This window comes from Thalassophryne amazonica, chromosome 3 (assembly GCF_902500255.1).
Source record: "Thalassophryne amazonica chromosome 3, fThaAma1.1, whole genome shotgun sequence".
Taxonomy (NCBI): Eukaryota; Metazoa; Chordata; class Actinopteri; order Batrachoidiformes; family Batrachoididae; genus Thalassophryne; species Thalassophryne amazonica.
The window spans coordinates 25,398,766-25,421,722 of record NC_047105.1 but is presented as its reverse complement, the minus strand read 5'-3'; the positions used below and the strand labels follow the sequence as shown (position 1 = coordinate 25,421,722).

The window sequence follows — 22,957 nt, the reverse complement described above, 5'->3', positions numbered from 1 at the left end:
TCAAATTACTGTCATGTCTGAAGTTTTATAAAGTGAAAACATCAGATAAATGTTTTAGTTTTAAAGTAACGTGCTATTTTTTAAGGTTTTAGTGAGCACATGCTGTGGCCAGCAGTCCATTATGGGTAGGATAGGGTAATCTCAGTACGTTCACGACAGGACAAATGCATTTCAGACACTCTGTTCAGGCTCCATGGACAACACCATTAAACTCTAGTGCCTGTATTTGCGTTTGTTAAATTCCACGCATCTTAAATGTAGCAGACATGGATTATCTGGGATTTTGTTTTGGCAAGTTTTCAAGGCCTCTACTGCCATCTACTGGCCAGTAGTGTTCATGGCAGTATTCGCCCTGAAGCTGAGCACTGTATGATATTTTTAATCACTGTACTCGGTTTCAGTTCAAACTGTACAACAGAACCGCACGGCGTAAAAGTTCAGAGCGCCTGATTTATGTTCTCACACACATTGTATGTTCAAAAACCACGTCAAACTAGTGTTTCCAGAAGCAAAACGTAAGCTTTTTTCAAACTTAATTTACAAAAACTCTCGATGGGAGACATCAAAGTTTAAAAACAAAACAAAACAACAACAAAAACATTACAAGACAGCTCTGCGGTGTTTGCACAGGCACAGAGCGAGTGGTTGGACGCTTGTAGCTCTTCAGCAGCAGGATACCCTCACGACGGCCGACCATAATAATATCAAACAGGTTTGATGTTCATCTGACCATACGATCGGCGATCAGGAGGTGGTCGTGAAATGTTAAACGCAGCTTGTTACTCCATGTACACTACACGATGCAGGACGTGCGATTAACCTGAAACTCGGTCCAAAAAATTCTCGCACGAATGAAAAATCACCTGAAAAAGGGCCAAAACACTCACAGTGTAAAGCCAACATTTATGTGCCAAGACAATATTGAGTGCACGTTTTACAACATCATAAAAGAGCGCACATTCTCTCCACATGCAAAAAATTTTGCAATGATACTTCCAGGGCTCTGTAAAAATGCCTGTTTTTACAAATAAAAAATGGAATATTTTACAAAAGCACATTTATGTGTAAACACCAACACATGACACGTCATATTAACGTGTTGGTTTACATAATGAATGACTGAACCAATCAGTGTTTAGCAGAGGCACTGTTACAAAACCTCAGAATTAGTGCATTATTCAACATTAATATATGTTATATTTTAACTTTGTACAAATGACAGAACTAACATTAATAAAGTTATTCTATCAGTATTCACACCAAACCACAAGTCAGCATGACTTTATTTTCCAAGACCTCTGCCTGACCGGAGCATTGTGATTGGTAGAGAGCTGGCTTTGTGGTTGCTCTCAGCTTGCTTCTGTGCTGGAAGCCGTGTAGTAAACAAGAGCTTCCAGCAGGGGGCAGGATGTTCAAACATAGAAGTGCGGGCTCATTGTTTGGGTCTGTTGTCGCTTTTGATGCTTCCAAAAGCGATCGTGGTGTTAAAACTCAAATTCAGTTTATTAGTAGTTGCAAATGTACCAGAGACAATACTGGAATTTATCGGTTATCTGTAACTTCCGATACATTTTTGGGTGGTTTATCTTTATCAAAGATAACTTTTCAGTTATCTGATTATCTGTTATCGAAGTCAATTTTTTGGTTATCTTCGCCCACCACTGAGTATAAGTCAAAGGTCATGGAAGGGGCTACAATATTCTGCTCTGATGCACAAAATTCTGCTGGGAAGAAAGGGTAAAAAAAAAGAGAGGCCAAAAGGAAAAACTGACTTGAAAATCTGCATTAGCTGGCTGCTGGGGGCGGTCCTCAAGCCCACCACCATGCTCTGCAGCCGGCTAACACTCTGCGTCGCAGAGGAAACAGGTGTGACGAGTAGGTCTTTCTCCTTTAAGTAGGCTTGGCCGGTCAGAGGAGTGGATGGAGCTAAAGAACCTGTCTAAAGAGAAAGAGAACATTTTGTTTTTAATTCTACCCCACAGTTCCTTGATGAGGATTAAGATGCAGGACAACAGAACCGGCAGTCAATTGGCTTCCAAAATGCTGCTGCCAGAGTTTTGGACCAGTTTTTGAGACCAGCTCCTTCTTTATATGTTGCTTTAAAAAAATAAAAAAATAAATAAACTTGAAGATCCGGGATCTGTTAATCTGACTCACACAAATGTGGTTATTGCTGTTCTTTGAACCAAAATAAGGCTTTGATTGGACAAAGTGAAGACAATCATCCAATATGATTTCATATTAGGGCGAATACGTCTATCCTGAAACCATGACCAGCAACCCTGTGATTGCATGAATGATAAAGGATGAAGGTGAGGGCACCAATCAGCTCTCCACACAGTGGACTGGGTGTGCCTTACTATGCAACAGATATGTGTGCGCACCTGTGTCTTACTACGTAACAGGTGTGTGCGCGTCTGTGCCTTACGAAACAACAGGTGGGAGGGTGTGTGCGCGCCTGTGTCTTACTACATAAGAGGTGTGTATGCATCTGTGTATTACTATGGACTTTGTGTTTTTGTGTGTGTGTGTGTGTGTGTGTGTGCATATACCTTTTCTACATGTTGCCGCAGCTGACTCTGAACCATCGGTTGGCTGCTGGAGGACTCCTGTAAAATCTTCCTCGGAGTCCCAATTTCTTCATCAGCATCGGCTCCCAGAAACACTCTCTCATCAAAATCTCCCACCGTCAACACATACTCCTCATATTCCCTGTTTATGGCTTTACTGTAAGTTAAAAACACACAACGATAAACTACATGTAGATAAATGTGGAGATCAGAAAAAGAAAATCCAGCGACAGCTGCAGGATAATCCAAACTGGAAAACAACTCCCTAATCCAGAGGTATCAAACCAGTTCCAGAAAGGGCTGAGAGGGTGAAGGTTTTCTGTGCAACCACCCACTCCAGCAGGTGATATCACTGATTAACATCACTTTGAGCAGATGGAATCAGTTAATCACTGAAATCACCTGCTGGAGAGGGTAGCTGCACAAAAAACCTGTACCCTTTCAGCCCTTTCTGGAACCGGTTTGACACCTCTGCAATTTGCTTACTTGTTCTCCACAAAGTTCTGAGGATCCAGCAGTTCTGTCAAAAGCTCCTCATTGCCTCTTAGAATCTGAAGGACAATTAAAATAAAAACTGGAATCAGGCTCAAAATCATACAAATTCATTTTACATGAATATAACTACTGAGGCTTATGGGAATTTTTGTCTATACATTAGTGACTATATGGACTCCAACACAAGTGGGTGGAAACAGGAAAAGAAAGAGAACTCAGGAAAGGAACAAAATTTTTTGCCATTCCACCCCCATAGACCTATTGTATCAGGTGCTGTCATATGGGTTTATAGCACCACAGTTGGACAATCAGTGCACGGACAAGTGTGTATGTGTGTATACCCGTCTGTGGAACAGTTTCTGTATGTATGGTCTGAAGTAATGGCGTTTGATGCCTTTGGCATCCACCACCAGGCCATCGTGAAGCTCACACAGCCTCTCCAACAAACACGGAGGGGACTCGTCTGGTGACAGGTGACCGTCAGCACGACAGGCAGCAGGCAGTCCTAAACACACAAAGTAACATATGTTCACACACGCACCAAAAACTTCTCATTCTTAACTGCTTAATCTCACACACACTCTCATCTCTCTCTCAAAACATTAGTATGTTGTGCTCCTAGTGGATCAGTCAAGCTAACATAATGGTAATGTCGGGACCGCATGCTGGACCCAACATTCAGAGCAAATCATGATTCTGACTTTTTACCGATTATATCTGCTCTAAAACGTAATGTCTATTAAAGCCACAAACTAACATTTTCACCACATTTTGTGAAAAAAGAACTTGTATTCCCAAATGTTCCATCCCATTTTAAACATCCTCGAACCTGGTCTCAGCCCCATGTGGTTTGTGAACTATAAGAAAATAGAGTCATGAAAATTCAGTAAAGTATATCTTATATATTATATTCCAATTCTAAGGTGGAACTATGCCAGTATACAAAGGTATATCTAAAAAGGAAGAGTAAAATAGGACAGTAGGGCCACTTAGGTGCCTGGTCTTGAGAACCACGGATGGACAGTCAATCATGTTTAATCAGGCTAAGGTTACTTATTGTTGACTGATGATCCGTAGGTGTCTGAGTTGTCTGGTAGGAGACCTACAAAGAAATCAAGTTACCTTGATATTTGGACAAAACTTGATACCTGATGGACTAGGAATGCTTGGATACTTCAATTGGGATGTTGTTGTTGACAGGCTGATGAACAAAATCAAAAACTACAATTTTACACAAACTTCTAGCATGCCTACATCTTCGCTCACACTGCATGCCATCATATCTACACTCAACAAAAATATAAACGCAACACTTTTGGTTTTGCTCCCATTTTGTATGAGATGAACTCAAAGATCTAAAACTTTTTCCACATACACAATATCACCATTTCCCTCAAATATTGTTCACAAACCAGTCTAAATCTGTGATAGTGAGTACTTCTCCTTTGCTGAGATAATCCATCCCACCTCACAGGTGTGCCATACCAAGATGCTGATTAGACACCATGATTAGTGCACAGGTGTGCCTTAGACTGCACACAATAAAAGGCCACTCTGAAAGGTGCAGTTTTGTTTTATTGGGGGGGGATACCAGTCAGTATCTGGTGTGACCACCATTTGCCTCATGCAGTGCAACACATCTCCTTCGCATAGAGTTGATCAGGTTGTCAATTGTGGCCTGTGGAATGTTGGTCCACTCCTCTTCAATGGCTGTGCGAAGTTGCTGGATATTGGCAGGAACTGGTACACGCTGTCGTATACGACGGTCCAGAGCATCCCAAACATGCTCAATGGGTGACATGTCCGGGAGTATGCCGGCCATGCAAGAACTGAGACATTTTCAGCTTCCAAGAATTGTGTACAGATCCTTGCAACATGGGGCCGTGCATTATCCTGCTGCAACATGAGGTGATGTTCTTGGATGTATGGCACAACAATGGGCCTCAGGATCTCGTCACGGTATCTCTGTGTATTCAAAATGCCATCAATAAAATGCACCTGTGTTCTTCGTCCATAACAGACGCCTGCCCATACCATAACCCCACCGCCACCATGGGCCACTCGATCCACAACATTGACATCAGAAAACCGCTCACCCACGCGACGCCACACACGCTGTCTGCCATCTGCCCTGGACAGTGTGAACCGGGATTCATCCGTGAAGAGAACACCTCTCCAACGTGCCAAACGCCAGCGAATGTGAGCATTTGCCCACTCAAGTCGGTTACGACGAAGAACTGGAGTCAGGTCGAGACCCCGATGAGGACGACGAGCATGCAGATGAGCTTCCCTGAGACGGTTTCTGACAGTTTGTGCAGAAATTCTTTGGTTATGCAAACCGATTGTTTCAGCAGCTGTCTGAGTGGCTGGTCTCAGACGATCTTGGAGGTGAACATGCTGGATGTGGAGGTCCTGGGCTGGTGTGGTTACACGTGGTCTGCAGTTGTGAGGCTGGTTGGATGTACTGCCAAATTCTCTGAAACACCTTTGGAGACGGCTTATGGTAGAGAAATGAACATTCAATACACGAGCAACAGCTCTGGTTGACATTCCTGCTGACAGCATGCCAATTGCACGCTCCCTCAAATCTTGCGACATCTGTGGCATTGTGCTGTGTGATAAAACTGCACCTTTCAGAGTGGCCTTTTATTGTGGGCAGTCTAAGGCACACCTGTGCACTAATCATGGTGTCTAATCAGCATCTTGGTATGGCACACCTGTGAGGTGGGATGGATTATCTCAGCAAAGGAGAAGTACTCACTATCACAGATTTAGACTGGTTTGTGAACAATATTTGAGGGAAATGGTGATATTGTGTATGTGGAAAAAGTTTTAGATCTTTGAGTTCATCTCATACAAAATGGGAGCAAAACCAAAAGTGTTGCGTTTATATTTTTGTTGAGTACATCAACATAACATATCCATGGTCAATGTGAAGTTCAATGTGGGCTTCAGGTTCACAAAAACACCAACCAGAGCGATACCTTTGAATGTTGGGTTGATGAGGTCCTTCCTGTTGGCACAAAGCAGCGCATTGCCAAACACCAAGTCCAGACAGCAGAGCAACAGGTGGTATGAATTCACCAGGTCGTCACCAATCATACGAAAGTTACCTGCAGGATGTACGTAGACAAAGACGCATCACATTATACACTGAACTCCTCTGCATCTCAATAAGTCAAGAGACTGAACACACAATGAGAAAAATAACCCAAAATCCACACGTAGATGAAGTTAGACACGTTCTATCTATGCAGTCAACAAAATACAGGATGAACTTTTCAGTTCCCAAATTCCCACTCACCACAGTGTTTAGCAGCTGAAGTGTTCATAAACTGGCTCAGTCAATCATGGACACGTTAAACCAAACCAATGTTTAAATACAATCCCAATTCCACCTGAACTGTTATTTTTTCTGTTGCACTGATTCTCTCTCTCCTTCAGCTTTTCCAGACCAGGTCCTTCTGTTCTGGAGGAGTTCTCTGCTGCCACTCATCATTTCCAGATGGAATACTTCTTACTTTCTACATCTGTGCAACATAGTAGAGAAGCTTGAATCTTCGACTGGACTGAGTTGCTTGACGTGAGGACGTTTCGCTTCAAATCACAGAAGCTTCCTCAGCTAAAATTCTTGCTCTGGTAGTCTGACTTCTGTCTTGACTCTTGTAGAGAAGAATAAACCAGAAGCCAACAAAAGCTGGAGTTTTTAACCTAACCAGACCCCTCCTACCGAGAGGCCGACTGCTATAGGCTAGTAACTAAACAATAGCTCTAATTAGCACCTATTGTGCTCTAGTTAGCGCTCTCCTAATGATGGGATGGAAGCCTCCCCTGATGGCTCCCTTGACGACTCTCCTGATGACGTGAATGTCTCATTACCATGAACAAAAGACTGAAACTGCTTTGACCTGAGTACCCCATTGTAAACAGGGGACAAAGCGTGTCTGAGACCTGCCCCCCGGTTAAGGCTGGGTTTCAACTGTTTTACAAAGAATGCTTCCTTGACACCTCTCTCAAACCATTTCTTCTCTCTGGCTAAGATATTAACTTCCTTGTCCTCAAACGTGTGGTTAGTGTCTTTCAGGTGGAGATGAACTGCAGACTGAGGTCCACTGGCGACCTCTCTGCGGTGCTGGTATAGCCTCTTGTTTAAAGGTTGCTTAGTCTCACCTATGTAGTGTTCATTACAGTTTTCCTGACTGATATAATACACTACATTGCTCTGTTTGTAACTAGGGATCCTGTCCTTAGGGTGAACTAATTTCTGTCTCAAGGTGTTAACCGGTTTAAAGTAAACTGGGATTTTGTGCTGTCTGAAGATCCTCTGTAGTTTTTCCCCTACTCCTCCTAAATAAGGGAGAGACACTCTTCTTCTTGTCTCCGTCTCCTGTCTATCTGGTCTCTTTGTTTTCTAGGACTTCTACACTTTGTCCAGGGACCATCGTGGGTACCCACATACTGTGAGGGCTTTCCGTACAAGTTGTTGTTCTTTAGCCCTTCCCTCTGCAGTTGTGGGCACCTGTAGGGCTCTGTGTTGAAGCGTCCTGATCACCCCGAGCTTGTGTTCAAGGGGGTGGTTTGAGCCAAAGAGCAGATATTGGTCAGTGTGAGTGGGTTTTCTGTAAACCTCTGTCTGGAGCTGCCTGTTCTCTCCAATCGTAACATCACAGTCCAAGAAGGCTAAATGGTTGTTTCTGGCATCCTCACGTGTGAACTTGATATTGGATATTGATATTGATGTGTTCTGTAAAGTCCTCGACCTCCTGTTGCTTGATTTTAACCCATGTGTTATCGACATATCTGAACCAGTGACTGGGAGAGATGCCCGTGAACGACGTTAAGGCTGTCTTCTCCACTCGCTCCATGTACAGATTAGCCACAATGGGGGATACCGGAGACCCCATCGCACAACCATGGATCTGCCTGTAGTAATTCCCCCTAAACAGGAAATACGTGGTGTTAAGACAGATCTCCAAGAGTTGGCAGATGTGGTCTGGTGTGAGTCTGGTCCTTTCAGGTAGAGACACATCCTCCAGCAGTCTCTGCCTCACAGCTGAGATGGCCTCAGCGGTGGGGATGCAGGTGAACAACGAAGTCACATCAAATGACACCACAGTTTCATCTGCCTCCAGCTGCAAGTCTTTGATCTTGTTCACAAAAACTTGTGTGTTCTCCACATGGTGGTCTGAGTTACCCACTAGAGGAGCCAAAATCCACTTGAGGTGCTTGGCCAAATTGTATGTGATGGAATCTGTGCTACATACAATAGGCCTGAGTGGCACGTCCTGTTTGTGGATTTTGGGCAGTCCATAGATGCATGGAGTGGTGTCCCCCGGGTACAGTCTGAAGTATGTCTGCCTGTCAATGAGTCCCTCTAAGCAACCTTTAAACAAGAGGCTATACCAGCACCGCAGAGAGGTCACCAGTGGACCTGTCTGCAGTTCATCTCCACCTGAAAGACACTAACCACACGTTTGAGGACAAGGAAGTTAAAATCTTAGCCAGAGAGAAGAAATGGTTTGAGAGAGGTGTCAAGGAAGCATTCTTTGTAAAACAGTTGAAACCCAGCCTTAAGCGGGGGGCAGGTCTCAGACACGCTTTGTCCCCTGTTTACAATGGGGTACTCAGGTCAAAGCAGTTTCAGTCTTTTGTTCATGGTAATGAGACATTCACGTCATCAGGAGAGTCGTCAAGGGAGCCATCAGGGGAGGCTTCCATCCCATCATTAGGAGAGTGCTAACTAGAGCACAATAGGTGCTAATTAGAGCTATTGTTTGGTCACTAGCCTATAGCAGTCGGCCTCTCGGTAGGAGGGGTCTGGTTAGGTTAAAAACTCCAGCTTTTGTTGGCTTCTGGTTTATTCTTCTCTACAAGAGTCAAGACAGAAGTCAGACTACCAGAGCAAGAATTTTAGCTGAGGAAGCTTCTGTGATTTGAAGCAAAACATCCTCACGTCAAGCAACTCAGTCCAGTCGAAGATTCAAGCTTCTCTACTATGGAAACCACCTGGACAACTGAGAGCCTACACAGAAATCTGTGCAACATCTTAAACCAGGTTTGTCTCTCTTCATTGGGTCTGGATGCACCTGACGCTGACATGTGCGTCCAACAATCATCTCATGAATCTCAATGCCGCCTTGTTAGTCAACGATTTGCGCTTTTTAACTACAGGTACAAACAGCATTCATCTTCCACAGCTAGCAATGATCAAGGGCTCTTTCACCAGGGCCCTACCTAATTTTGTTGATGAATACAGTAGAGCCCAACCGATATACTGGTTGGCCGATGATATGAGTGTTTCAAAAATATACTGACATTGAGTTGTTTTTCCAAATAAATAATGCAGGAAAACAGTTTTCCTGTTGGATATGTGCCATTATGTAGTTTTCCCAGCAGAGAGTGCTGCAACAGCATTGTTTACAATGCTGTTAAATATGGTTGGGACTCCCACCACCTCTTGGTCAAATTAGCTACCAGCTGCCATTCATTTTCAGTCAGTGGACATTTTACAGCGACAAGTGGTCACTATGCTGGCTAGCTCGGTGGAGCCAAAACAGAGATCTATCTAATGTAAAGGCTAACCAATGCGACATGGGTTAAGAGTTTGATAAAGAAATGTCAGGGGTCACTGGCATTTTTTATGTATATCAATAGTTATATTGGCATTGTAAATTTTTAAGTTCCTAATATCAATAGCAGCTCCCCAAAACCCATGTCAGTTGGATTCCAGAAGACAGTGACATTCACTTTTAGACATCTAATCACCTCATCTTGTATGCCAATTTAACCTTTTCACAAAATTTTATTAAATCCTTCAGTAACTTTGAAACAATAAACAATAACTTAGAAAGGGCGGTACTTACCCTAATCAACAATACCAAGGCCAAACGCTAACTTTTGCAAGCTTTCCTAGCAAGGCAATACCTACAGTAGCAAGTGTAATCATGGTCCGTGAAAACCTTTTCCACTTCTTGAATACAATGTTTCTGAGACCCCTCCCAGGTGGCCAAAAATTATAACTGAAATGCACCAAACATTGAACATGTGTGAAGACTGGACATTGATATACAAAGGTTTTGCCATGATATTACGTAAACAAGGTGTATGAGACTCTCCCCCTGGTGGATACAATTAAAATGGAAACATACACAACATCAGATTTGTCAGAGGTCTTAGTGAGGTGACCTTATGTACCAAGTTTCACCTTGAGAAGTGTTTGTCAAGATGTCAGATACACATACCGCACGCCGATGCAAAGACAGATGCTCAGAGAGTTAAGTAGTTCAAAGACCTGCGCTCTTTGTTGATGCAGGTATAAACACAAACAACTGCACAAGCAAAGCTGTCAAACTTGCCTGTGGAACATTTCCAATCTGTCAGCACAATAAATTCACCATTTCATTCTTATTCATTGCAAAATGTAAATGAAGCTTGACCAACTCCAGCAACTACTAAGTTTTCACGCCATACGTGAGACAGAATAACCTAGAATATGGCGGTGCATGAGCCAAGTGGTTAGTGTGCCTGGTTTCAGCATGAAAGGTTTCCGGTTCAAGCCCCACCCCTGCCCATTTCTCCATGTAATGCAGAGTTGCGTCAGGAAATGCATCTGGTGTAAAATTTGTATCGAATCAACATGGAGATCCACCTCAGATCTGCTGTGGTGACCCCAAAACCAACAGAGCAGCCGAAGGGACTTACTTTTTACGTTTTACAGACTATAATGTGCACAGTGTTAAAACAACATGCTGTTGTTTCATTTATGTGATCACCTTTCAAACTATGCTGGCACATTACTTACATTAAAACACTGCTTAATTTGTGGACGCGTGTGCCGTGTTATGTTTCTTGATACCTTTGGTAAAGACAAACAACGTCCAGCAAAACTTGAACACATCGCTGATGTGACAGGGCAGCCGCCTGCAGAGTAACAGGGAGGAGAAACACTCTGTTAGACTTGTATGCCTACAGACTGCGACATGAAATATCATTAAATAACAAATAATGTACTTCAGATAATGCCACGAGGTCTTATTTTGCAGTAAATTTTAAATCATTGGATTTCAGTAAGTACCTGTGCAACTGGGTAAATACATCAGCTATTATAGTCACAAAATACAAAGAAAGATGACACTTTAATCAACAGCGGGAAACCTCCCTCTGAGCACACACAAAACGTTAGAACGGACGTCCCGAACATCAGCCGACAAAGAACACATCTAACAAATGAGAAAAAGACTTGTACAGAACAAAACTGGACAATGAATGGATATAAACATTTGTTATACATTACTCATATGTTTCTTCAGTCCCTCACAGTACTGACGTTTAACTGAGAAAGACCTCAATAAAGTCCAGACCATGGCGCTGGAGAGAACACAGTGGAATGCACTTGTCAAGAGACTTTCAACTGACAGGCCGACTGGCCTCCAGGCGTCAGGGTGAGCATGTCTACCAAGTAGATATTCGACTTTGACAAATAAAAATGATTGTAAAATTATTTACAATATCATAAAAACTGCATGGCAATTAAAAAAAAATGTAAGTTGATTTAATTTAAGTAGCTTTACAAAATAAGGTTGCACTTTGTCGAAAGAAGAATGCGATCAGGCATCATCTTCAACTTGCTCTTACACATGAAATGTTCAGGAATCAATGTCCGCATTTTCTGGAGTACAACTCGTTTTTTTTTTTTTTTCATGAGTTTGGAAGGTCCTGTGACTTATACGCCAGTATAACCTTTATACTGAAAAAGAAAAAAAAACAAAAAAAAAAAAACACAAACAAACAAAACATTTATTACTAAAAACAATTATTATAATGACTATTTATATAACACTATCAGAAATCAAGGCACTACATCACACACTCATCTTCAACCACTTAGTCCAATTAAGGGTCGCTGGGGGCTGGAGCCTATCCCAGCAGTAATAGAGCGTGAGGCAGGGTACACCTTGAACACGACGCCAGTCTGTCGCAGGGCCACATATAGACAAACAAACACAGTCACGCCTGCACTCACACCTACAGACAATTTAAAGTTCCCAATCCGCATAACCTGCGTGTCTTTGGATGTGGGAGGAAGCTGGAAAACCCGGAGGAAACCCACGCAAACACATGGAGAACACGCAAACTCCACACAGAAAGGCCACAGGTGGAAATCGAACCCATGACCTTCTCGCTGTGAGGCAACACTGCCAACCACTAAGTCATAACCAAAACAACCTGAACCCTTGCCCGCACTACATCAAATAAACGCAAATAATAAATCCCAATAATAAAGAGTGCAGTACAACAATTCACAAAAATGAATGAATGAATAAGTTTATTCAGCACACACATGAACAAAATGCCAACATAAAAATCTCTTACTAACATAACAAATCAAATTTGGGAAACTGTTTGAGGCTGTGAACAGAAAAGTGTGGGCTCAAAATCCCCAAAAAATGTGTGACCATGAAAGTGTGTGTGTGTGTTTGGAACGTGCCTGTGTTTCCTGCTGCGCGGCTGGCGTGGCGGCTCGCCTCCCTGTGGGTTCTGAAAAATGTCCATGAAGATTGGCTCAAACTTGCGGAATATAACGGTGGAAACTTCAAAGTTGCGTTCCAGCCGATCCATGCGCAGCCTGAAATCCTGACACAGGTTGGACATGTCAGCCCACTTCTTCATCTTGGAGAAGAACTGGATCAGACTGGAAGGAAGAGGGTGGAGAGGAGACAGAAGTTGGTCAGGAGCAGTAGCCATAAAGCACCGTAGCAAAAAGAGGGGCTCATCAATACAATATTTTCTACGTACCTTTATCGTTGTGCAGTTTGGTTATGACATTGTTTAAATAGCAGCTACCACAGAGCTGACCGTGACTAACCTGAGTTTCGAGGAGCGAAGGATCCTAGTGAGGGAGACACAGTTTCCTTCCAGCAGCCCTTTGCCCACTGTGGGAGTGGATCCCTTTCTGCAGGCTGCATACAGCGAGCAGGCCAACCAATGGATCACCTCTCCCTGCAGACACAGGAACACCACAATCAAACGCCAACATGATGTCAACCTTCGCATATCTGACCGACTTTGGAAAAGGAGCCATGTAACTGTGGGTGGCATGGTGGCTTAGTGGTTAGCACTGATGCCTGCCAGCATCAGGTGCTCCTTTCCGTGGGAAGTTTGCATGCTCTCCCTGTGCATGTGTGGGTTTCCTCCCACAATCAAAAACATGCTTATTTATGGTCTATTCCTTTCTCCATCCCTGACCGAGGCAGCATCTCAACATCTGGAGTTGGTCCCCGGGTGTCGGACTGTGACTACCCACTGCTCCTAGTGGTTGGATTGTGTCAAACTCTAATAAGGATGGTTAAATGAACTAAATTTAACCATCTTACCACCATTCATGAACAAAAGAGTTCATGAATTAAATGAACTCTCTTGCTTGCCTCTACTGGTGGTTGGCTCTCACTGCGGTATTGTATCACTTCCTGTTCCGGAGCACAGCGGTGTTTTTCTGTATCTGTTAGCTGTTTATTCTGCGCAGTTAGATTGATCTAGTTATCTAGATTACGATTTGTTTCCCAGTGTAATCTTTACGTGCCTTAACTAAAGCACTCCTTCTACTGAATCACCTCTAAATTATTTACACATTATTCACTTTGCGTGTTTTTAGGAATCCGCTAGCTTAGCGTAGCTACTAGCTCTTAGCCGATTTAGCATGGTGGCTTCTCCTGTCTCTCCCGCACTTTTCTGCTCTGGGTGTGAAATGTTTAGTTATTCCTCGGCCTCCTTTAGCAGTAATGGTACTTGTAATAAGTGTAGCTTATTCGTAGCTTTGGAGGCCAGGCTGGGCGAATTGGAGACTCGGCTCCGCACCGTGGAAAATTCTACAGCTAGCCAGGCCCCTGTAGTCGGTGCAGACCAAGGTAGCTTAGCCGCCGTTAGTTCCCCCCTGGCAGATCCCGAGCAGCCGGGAAAGCAGGCTGACTGGGTGACTGTGAGGAGGAAGCGTAGCCCTAAACAGAAGCCCCGTGTACACCGCCAACCCGTTCACATTTCTAACCGTTTTTCCCCACTCGACGACACACCCGCCGAGGATCAAACTCTGGTTATTGGCGACTCTGTTTTGAGAAATGTGAAGTTAGCGACACCAGCAACCATAGTCAATTGTCTTCCGGGGGCCAGAGCAGGCGACACTGAAGGAAATTTGAAACTGCTGGCTAAGGCTAAGCGTAAATTTGGTAAGATTGTAATTCACGTCGGCAGTAATGACACCCGGTTACGCCAATCGGAGGTCACTAAAATTAACATTAAATCGGTGTGTAACTTTGCAAAAACAATGTCGGACTCTGTAGTTTTCTTTGGGCCCCTCCCCAATCAGACCGGGAGTGACATGTTTAGCCGCATGTTCTCCTTGAATTGCTGGCTGTCTGAGTGGTGTCCAAAAAATGAGGTGGGCTTCATAGATAATTGGCAAAGCTTCTGGGGAAAACCTGGTCTTGTTAGGAGAGACGGCATCCATCCCACTTTGGATGGAGCAGCTCTCATTTCTAGAAATCTGGCTAATTTTCTTAAATCCTCCAAACCGTGACTATCCAGGGTTGGGACCAGGAAGCAGAGTTGTAGTCTTACACACCTCTCTGCAGCTTCTCTCCCCCTGCCATCCCCTCATTACCCCATCCCCGTAGAGACGGTGCCTGCTCCCAGACTACCAATAACCAGCAAAAATCTATTTAAGCATAAAAATTCAAAAAGAAAAAATAATATAGCACCTTCAACTGCACCACAGACTAAAACAGTTAAATGTGGTCTATTAAACATTAGGTCTCTCTCTTCTAAGTCCCTGTTGGTAAATGATATAATAATTGATCAACATATTGATTTATTCTGCCTAACAGAAACCTGGTTACAGCAGGATGAATATGTTAGTTTAAATGAGTCAACACCCCCGAGTCACACTAACTGTCAGAACGCTCGTAGCACGGGCCGGGGCGGTGGATTAGCAGCAATCTTCCATTCCAGCTTATTAATTAATCAAAAACCCAGACAGAGCTTTAATTCATTTGAAAGCTTGTCTCTTAGTCTTGTCCATCCAAATTGGAAGTCCCAAAAACCAGTTTTATTTGTTATTATCTATCGTCGACCTGGTCGTTACTGTGAGTTTCTCTGTGAATTTTCAGGCCTTTTGTCTGACTTAGTGCTTAGCTCAGATAAGATAATTATAGTGGGCGATTTTAACATCCACACAGATGCTGAGAATGACAGCCTCAACACTGCATTTAATCTATTATTAGACTCTATTGGCTTTGCTCAAAAAGTAAATGAGTCCACCCACCACTTTAATCATATCTTAGATCTTGTTCTGACTTATGGTATGGAAATAGAAGACTTAACAGTATTCCCTGAAAACTCCCTTCTGTCTGATCATTTTTTAATAACATTTACATTTACTCTGATGGACTACCCAGCAGTAGGGAATAAGTTTCATTACACTAGAAGTCTTTCAGAAAGCGCTGTAACTAGGTTTAAGGATATGATTCCTTCTTTATGTTCTCTAATGCCATATAACAACACAGTGCAGAGTAGCTACCTAAACTCTGTAAGGGAGATAGAGTATCTCGTCAATAGTTTTACATCCTCATTGAAGACAACTTTGGATGCTGTAGCTCCTCTGAAAAAGAGAGCTTTAAATCAGAAGTGTCTGACTCCATGGTATAACTCTCAAACTCGTAGCTTAAAGCAGATAACCCGTAAGTTGGAGAGGAAATGGCGTCTCACTAATTTAGAAGATCTTCACTTAGCCTGGAAAAAGAGTCTGTTGCTCTATAAAAAAGCCCTCCGTAAAGCTAGGACATCTTTCTACTCATCACTAATTGAAGAAAATAAGAACAACCCCAGGTTTCTTTTCAGCACTGTAGCCAGGCTGACAAAGAGTCAGAGCTCTATTGAGCTGAGTATTCCATTAACTTTAACTAGTAATGACTTCATGACTTTCTTTGCTAACAAAATTTTAACTATTAGAGAAAAAATTACTCATAACCATCCCAAAGACGTATCGTTATCTTTGGCTGCTTTCAGTGATGCCGGTATTTGGTTAGACTCTTTCTCTCCGATTGTTCTGTCTGAGTTATTTTCATTAGTTACTTCATCCAAACCATCAACATGTTTATTAGACCCCATTCCTACCAGGCTGCTCAAGGAAGCCCTACCATTATTTAATGCTTCGATCTTAAATATGATCAATCTATCTTTGTTAGTTGGCTATGTACCACAGGCTTTTAAGGTGGCAGTAATTAAACCATTACTTAAAAAGCCATCACTTGACCCAGCTATCTTAGCTAATTATAGGCCAATCTCCAACCTTCCTTTTCTCTCAAAAATTCTTAAAAGGGTAGTTGTAAAACAGCTAACTGATCATCTGCAGAGGAATGGTCTATTTGAAGAGTTTCAGTCAGGTTTTAGAATTCATCATAGTACAGAAACAGCATTAGTGAAGGTTACAAATGATCTTCTTATGGCCTCGGACAGTGGACTCATCTCTGTGCTTGTTCTGTTAGACCTCAGTGCTGCTTTTGATACTGTTGACCATAAAATTTTATTACAGAGATTAGAGCATGCCATAGGTATTAAAGGCACTGCGCTGCGGTGGTTTGAATCATATTTGTCTAATAGATTACAATTTGTTCATGTAAATGGGGAATCTTCTTCACAGACTAAAGTTAATTATGGAGTTCCACAAGGTTCTGTGCTAGGACCAATTTTATTCACTTTATATATGCTTCCCTTAGGCAGTATTATTAGACGGTATTGCTTAAATTTTCATTGTTACGCAGATGATACCCAGCTTTATCTATCCATGAAGCCAGAGGACACACACCAATTAGCTAAACTGCAGGATTGTCTTACAGACATAAAGACATGGATGACCTCTAATTTCCTGCTTTTAAACTCAGATAAAACTGAAGTTATTGTACTTGGCCCCACAAATCTTAGAAACATGGTGTCTAACCAGATCCTTACTCTGGATGGCATTACCCTGACCTCTAGTAATACTGTGAGAAATCTTGGAGTCATTTTTGATCAGGATATGTCATTCAAAGCGCATATTAAACAAATATGTAGGACTGCTTTTTTGCATTTACGCAATATCTCTAAAATCAGAAAGGTCTTGTCTCAGAGTGATGCTGAAAAACTAATTCATGCATTTATTTCCTCTAGGCTGGACTATTGTAATTCATTATTATCAGGTTGTCCTAAAAGTTCCCTAAAAAGCCTTCAGTTAATTCAAAATGCTGCAGCTAGAGTGCTGACGGGGACTAGAAGGAGAGAGCATATCTCACCCATATTGGCCTCTCTTCATTGGCTTCCTGTTAATTCTAGAATAGAATTTAAAATTCTTCTTCTTACTTATAAGGTTTTGAATAATCAGGTCCCAGCTTATCTTAGGGACCTCGTAGTACCATATCACCCCAATAGAGCGCTTCGCTCTCAGACTGCAGGCTTACTTGTAGTTCCTAGGGTTTGTAAGAGTAGAATGGGAGGCAGAGCCTTCAGCTTTCAGGCTCCTCTCCTGTGGAACCAGCTCCCAATTCAGATCAGGGAGACAGACACCCTCTCTACTTTTAAGATTAGGCTTAAAACTGTCCTTTTCGCTAAAGCTTATAGTTAGGGCTGGATCAGGTGACCCTGAACCATCCCTTAGTTATGCTGCTATAGACGTAGACTGCTGGGGGGTTCCCATGATGCACTGTTTCTTTCTCTTTTTGCTCTGTATGCACCACTCTGCATTTAATCATTAGTGATCGATCTCTGCTCCCCTCCACAGCATGTCTTTTTCCTGGTTCTCTCCCTCAGCCCCAACCAGTCCCAGCAGAAGACTGCCCCTCCCTGAGCCTGGTTCTGCTGGAGGTTTCTTCCTGTTAAAAGGGAGTTTTTCCTTCCCACTGTAGCCAAGTGCTTGCTCACAGGGGGTCGTTTTGACCGTTGGGGTTTTACATCATTATTGTATGGCCTTGCCTTACAATATAAAGCGCCTTGGGGCAACTGTTTGTTGTGATTTGGCGCTATATAAAAAAAAAATTGATTGAATTGAATTGATTGAAATGCAGAGGACAAATTTCATTGAATGTATGTATAATGACAATAAAGGTCCTCCTCCTCCTTTTTTTATGTGACCACAGCGGCACAAAGTCAACAATCATTGAGGAATTCTGTGACTTCCATTTTAATTCCTTTAATATTTTAAAATAAGAGATCTGATCCAAGCCACAAGGCAGGACTCTTGATTTATCTCAACACCTATGGTCATGAACTTTGGGAAATGACCTAAAGAGCAAGGGCACAGACACAAGCAGCAGAAATGAGGTTCCTCCGTCGAGTATCTGAGCTTACACTCAAGGACAGGACGAGAAGCTCAAATATCTGGGAGGGAATTGGAGTAGAAGTGCTGCTTCTTCACATCAAAAGGAACCAAGTGAGGTGGTTTTGGCATCTGGTGAGGATGCCCCCGATCAACTCCAGAGGGAGGTCGTCCAGGCCCTGGGAAAGACCCAAAGACGCTGGCGGGATTATATTTCTCATCTGATTTTGGAATACCTCAGGGTATCCCAGAAAGAGTTAGAGGCTGTGAACAGAGAAGTGTGGGCTGAACTGTTTGGTCTGCTACACCCAGGTCCAGATACGCACCAGAAAACAAACAAATTAAAAATAATAGATAAATTTATCAAACCAATCTATGAAATGAAGGATTACAAAAAAAGTTGGATTATTTTAGAACTGAAACTGACAGTAAATCACTGTGTCACAAGAAAGAAAGTCAAACATTTAAAGATTTAAATACATCTCGTGTTTTTTATGTTATAAACAGAGCATACTGTAGAGTGAACATATTTGGCAGCAGAGCTCACAGGCAGTTAGCGCGCTTGCCTCCCACAAACAAGGTCCCTGGTTTGAGTCCTCCAGTATCAAGCCCCACTCTCCATGTACATCTGGAGCGGGAAGAGTATCTGATGTAAAACTTGTGCCAACATGTGGATATGTACTGGTGCTGCTGTGGTGACCCTGAGTAAAATAGGAGAGGCCAACAAAAGATGTTAGTCATCATAAATTGAACATATTAGAACGTTGGACAAAGAATATGAAAAACATGAGTTTTTTTTTTGTTTTGCACTACTTCTGACATAATACACATACAATTAATCATTTATTAAAAACTGCAACCCTATTAGTAAGTAACCACATTACACTTTATGATACATTTACATACATATGTAATACAATGTAATCACACTGCATTTTAAACAGTATTATTTGGTAATATAATATATTACACCTTGTAGTGCTATAATGTTTTGTTTTGACAATCTGACAGTGACTTTACATCAAAACCTTCAACATTTTGGCATTCTGTATATTACAAATTCCTGTGTACATGTGTTCACATGTAATAAAGGTGCTGATCATTAATAATAACAACTGCTCAGTTCAAGCAGAAGTATAAAGCAACTCCTTCAGAGACCACCGGGCCGGTTCTTATCTCTAGCATGTGTGCGTGTGTTCGACAGCAGTGACGTTGTGTGCGCGTGCGTTACCTCCAGTGTGTGCGCGTGTGTTCGACAGCAGTGACGTTGTGCACGCGCGTTTGACAGCAGTGATGTTGTGTGTGTGTATTACCACCAGTGTGTGCACGTGCGTGTTCGACAGCAGTGACGCTGCGTGTGTGTGTATTACCACCAGTGTGTGCACGTGCGTGTTCGACAGCAGTGACGCTGCGTGTGTGTGTGTATTACCACCAGTGTGTGCACGTGCGTGTTCGACAGCAGTGACGCTGCGTGTGTGTGTGTATTACCACCAGTGTGTGCACGTGCGTGTTCGACAGCAGTGACGCTGCGTGTGTGTGTGTATTACCACCAGTGTGTGCACGTGCGTGTTCGACAGCAGTGACGCTGCGTGTGTGTGTGTAATACCACCAGTGTGTGCACGTGCGTGTTCGACAGCAGTGACGCTGCGTGTGTGTGTGTATTACCACCAGTGTGTGCACGTGCGTGTTCGACAGCAGTGACGCTGCGTGTGTGTGTGTATTACCACCAGTGTGTGCACGTGCGTGTTCGACAGCAGTGACGCTGCGTGTGTGTGTGTATTACCACCAGTGTGTGCACGTGCGTGTTCGACAGCAGTGACGCTGCGTGTGTGTGTGTATTACCACCAGTGTGTGCACGTGCGTGTTCGACAGCAGTGACGCTGCGTGTGTGTATTACCACCAGTGTGTGCACGTGCGTGTGCTCGACAGCAGTGACGCTGCGTGTGTGTATTACCACCAGTGTGTGCACGTGCGTGTGCTCGACAGCAGTGACGTTGTGCACATTACCTCCAGTGTGTGTGCGTGTGCTCGACAGCAGTGATGTTGTGCGTGTGTGCGTTACCTTCAGCGTGTGTGTGTATTCGACAGCAGTGACATTGTGTGTGTAACCTCCAGTGGGTGCGTGCGTGTTCCAGATGGCAGTGAAGTTGTGTGTGTGTTACCTCCAGTGTGTGCGTGTTCCAGATGGCAGTGAAGAGTGTGTGTGTGCATGTTCCAGATGGCAGTGAAGTCTGTTTGTGTGTATTGCCTCCAGTGTGCGCGCGTTCCAGATGGCAGTGAAGTTGTGTGTGTTACCTCCAGTGTGTGCGTGTTCCAGATGGCAGTGAAGAGAGTGTGTGTGTGCGTGTTCCAGATGGCAGTGAAGTCTGTGTGTGTGTATTGCCTCCAGTGTGCGCGCGTTCCAGATGGCAGTGAAGTTGTGTGTGCGTTACCTCCAGTGTGTATGTGTTCCAGATGGCGGTGAAGTTGTGTGTGCGTTACCTCCAGTGTGTATGTGTTCCAGATGGCGGTGAAGTTGTGTGTGCGTTACCTCCAGTGTGTATGCGTTCCAGATGGCGGTGAAGTTGTGTGTGTTACCTCCAGTGTGTATGCGTTACAGATGGCAGTGAAGTTGTGTGTGCGTTACCTCCAGTGTGTATGCGTTCCAGATGGCAGTGAAGTTGTGTGTGTGTGTGTTACCTCCAGTGTGTATGTGTTCCAGATGGCAGTGAAGTTGTGTGTGTGTGTGTGTTACCTCCAGTGTGTATGTGTTCCAGATGGCAGTGAAGAGAGTGTGTGTGTGTGTTACCTCCAGTGTGTATGTGTTCCAGATGGCAGTGAAGTTGTGTGTGTGTGTGTTACCTCCAGTGTGTGCGTGTTCCAGATGGCAGTGAAGAGAGTGTGTGTGTGCGTGTTCCAGATGGCAGTGAAGTCTGTGTGTGTGTATTGCCTCCAGTGTGCGCGCGTTCCAGATGGCAGTGAAGTTGTGTGTGCGTTACCTCCAGTGTGTATGTGTTCCAGATGGCGGTGAAGTTGTGTGTGCGTTACCTCCAGTGTGTATGTGTTCCAGATGGCGGTGAAGTTGTGTGTGTTACCTCCAGTGTGTATGCGTTCCAGATGGCAGTGAAGTTGTGTGTGTTACCTCCAGTGTGTATGCGTTACAGATGGAAGTGAAGTTGTGTGTGTGTGTGTTACCTCCAGTGTGTATGTGTTCCAGATGGCAGTGAAGTTGTGTGTGTGTGTGCGTGTTCCAGATGGCAGTGAAGTCTGTGTGTGTATTGCCTCCAGTGTGCGCGCGTTCCAGATGGCAGTGAAGTTGTGTGTGCGTTACCTCCAGTGTGTATGTGTTCCAGATGGCAGTGAAGTTGTGTGTGTGTGCGTGTTCCAGATGGCAGTGAAGTCTGTGTGTGTATTGCCTCCAGTGTGCGCGCGTTCCAGATGGCAGTGAAGTTGTGTGTGCGTTACCTCCAGTGTGTATGTGTTCCAGATGGCGGTGAAGTTGTTCATGGCTTCGGCCGCAGTCTGTTCGTCCATGTTCAACTGCTGACACAACGCCTCCAAACTCCTCCGGATGGAACTCTCCTCCATCCTCCCTGATTCGGAATCGGAAGACTCTTCTTCCCGCATCTGTGTGACTGACTTTACAAAACACTTTCACTCTGACAACTTTAAAAACCTCCGAACAAAACAACCTGAAGCTCCACTACCAACATGCAAACAACCATCATTTCCGCCTCACATCCCCACAATGCAACATGTTGGCGCGAAAATCGTTCGGCACCGACCAATCAGCGAAAAGAAGACAGTGGGTTTGCCCCACCCGGTTCTTCGCCCCACCTATTTCTTTGCGTGAGCTCCTTCGAGCCAGCCGTTACCACGCGACCAGCGTCTCACGTATAATACATGAAGTAATGTGTACTTACAGTAATATATCTATCCTACACACTGCACACAGCATTCTAAAATATTTGCATTTTTAGAAATCGCAACAAAATTAAATGTGAGACTTTTTCTATTTAAGTAAAGAAACGAGTTAATAGTATAGTAATAACAGCGAGTTAAACATCATATTCTAAATGCCATTTTAAAAATCTATTTAATAAAAGTAGTAATATATATTAAAAATCTCATTAAAATGATAACATTAAAATCTATTTAAATTAAGAAATGAGTCAGTTATTGTGGAAACTCATTTAAGAAATCTATTTTATGAAACAAGCAATTCTATTAAAAAAAAAATCTCATTAAAAATCGAGTTCAGTTAAGAAAAGAGTCAGTTATGGTAAACTCATTTTAAAAGTCAATTTTTTTTTTAATTGAGTCATGTTGCAAATTTCATTTTAAAACATCTATTTAAATGTAAAAGGGAAAAGCCTAAAAACTTATTTTAATTAACCATGTCAATTCTCATGTAACAAACATTTTAAATCAATTTATGTAAAGAAATGATTCAATAATGTGGCAAAGCGGACAAGTTACTCCTAATCGTCAAGACAATTAGAAATCATGATTAAACATATGTCGGACTTCTGACACCACCCTGGGAATTCGACAATTTGAATAACTTTCAACTGAC

The 22,957-nt window shown here is 43.2% G+C and overlaps 1 protein-coding gene across 1 annotated transcript in view; it reads right to left on the bottom strand.

Annotated features, from left to right (window-relative positions):
- The window catches only part of rbl1 (retinoblastoma-like 1 (p107)), a 49,675-nt gene extending 27,555 nt beyond the window's left edge, over window positions 1–22,120 (bottom strand). The window contains exons 1-9 of the mRNA XM_034165933.1: window positions 21,847–22,120; window positions 12,931–13,064; window positions 12,553–12,756; window positions 10,921–10,985; window positions 6,050–6,178; window positions 3,407–3,570; window positions 3,057–3,121; window positions 2,553–2,727; window positions 1,773–1,939 (exon numbers count right to left, since the gene is read on the bottom strand). Coding sequence (XP_034021824.1) covers window positions 1,773–1,939; window positions 2,553–2,727; window positions 3,057–3,121; window positions 3,407–3,570; window positions 6,050–6,178; window positions 10,921–10,985; window positions 12,553–12,756; window positions 12,931–13,064; window positions 21,847–22,008 — 1,265 coding nt within the window. The 5' untranslated portion in view covers window positions 22,009–22,120. The remainder of the gene's footprint in view (window positions 1–1,772; window positions 1,940–2,552; window positions 2,728–3,056; window positions 3,122–3,406; window positions 3,571–6,049; window positions 6,179–10,920; window positions 10,986–12,552; window positions 12,757–12,930; window positions 13,065–21,846) is intronic.
- Between the last annotated feature and the right edge of the window lie 837 nt (window positions 22,121–22,957).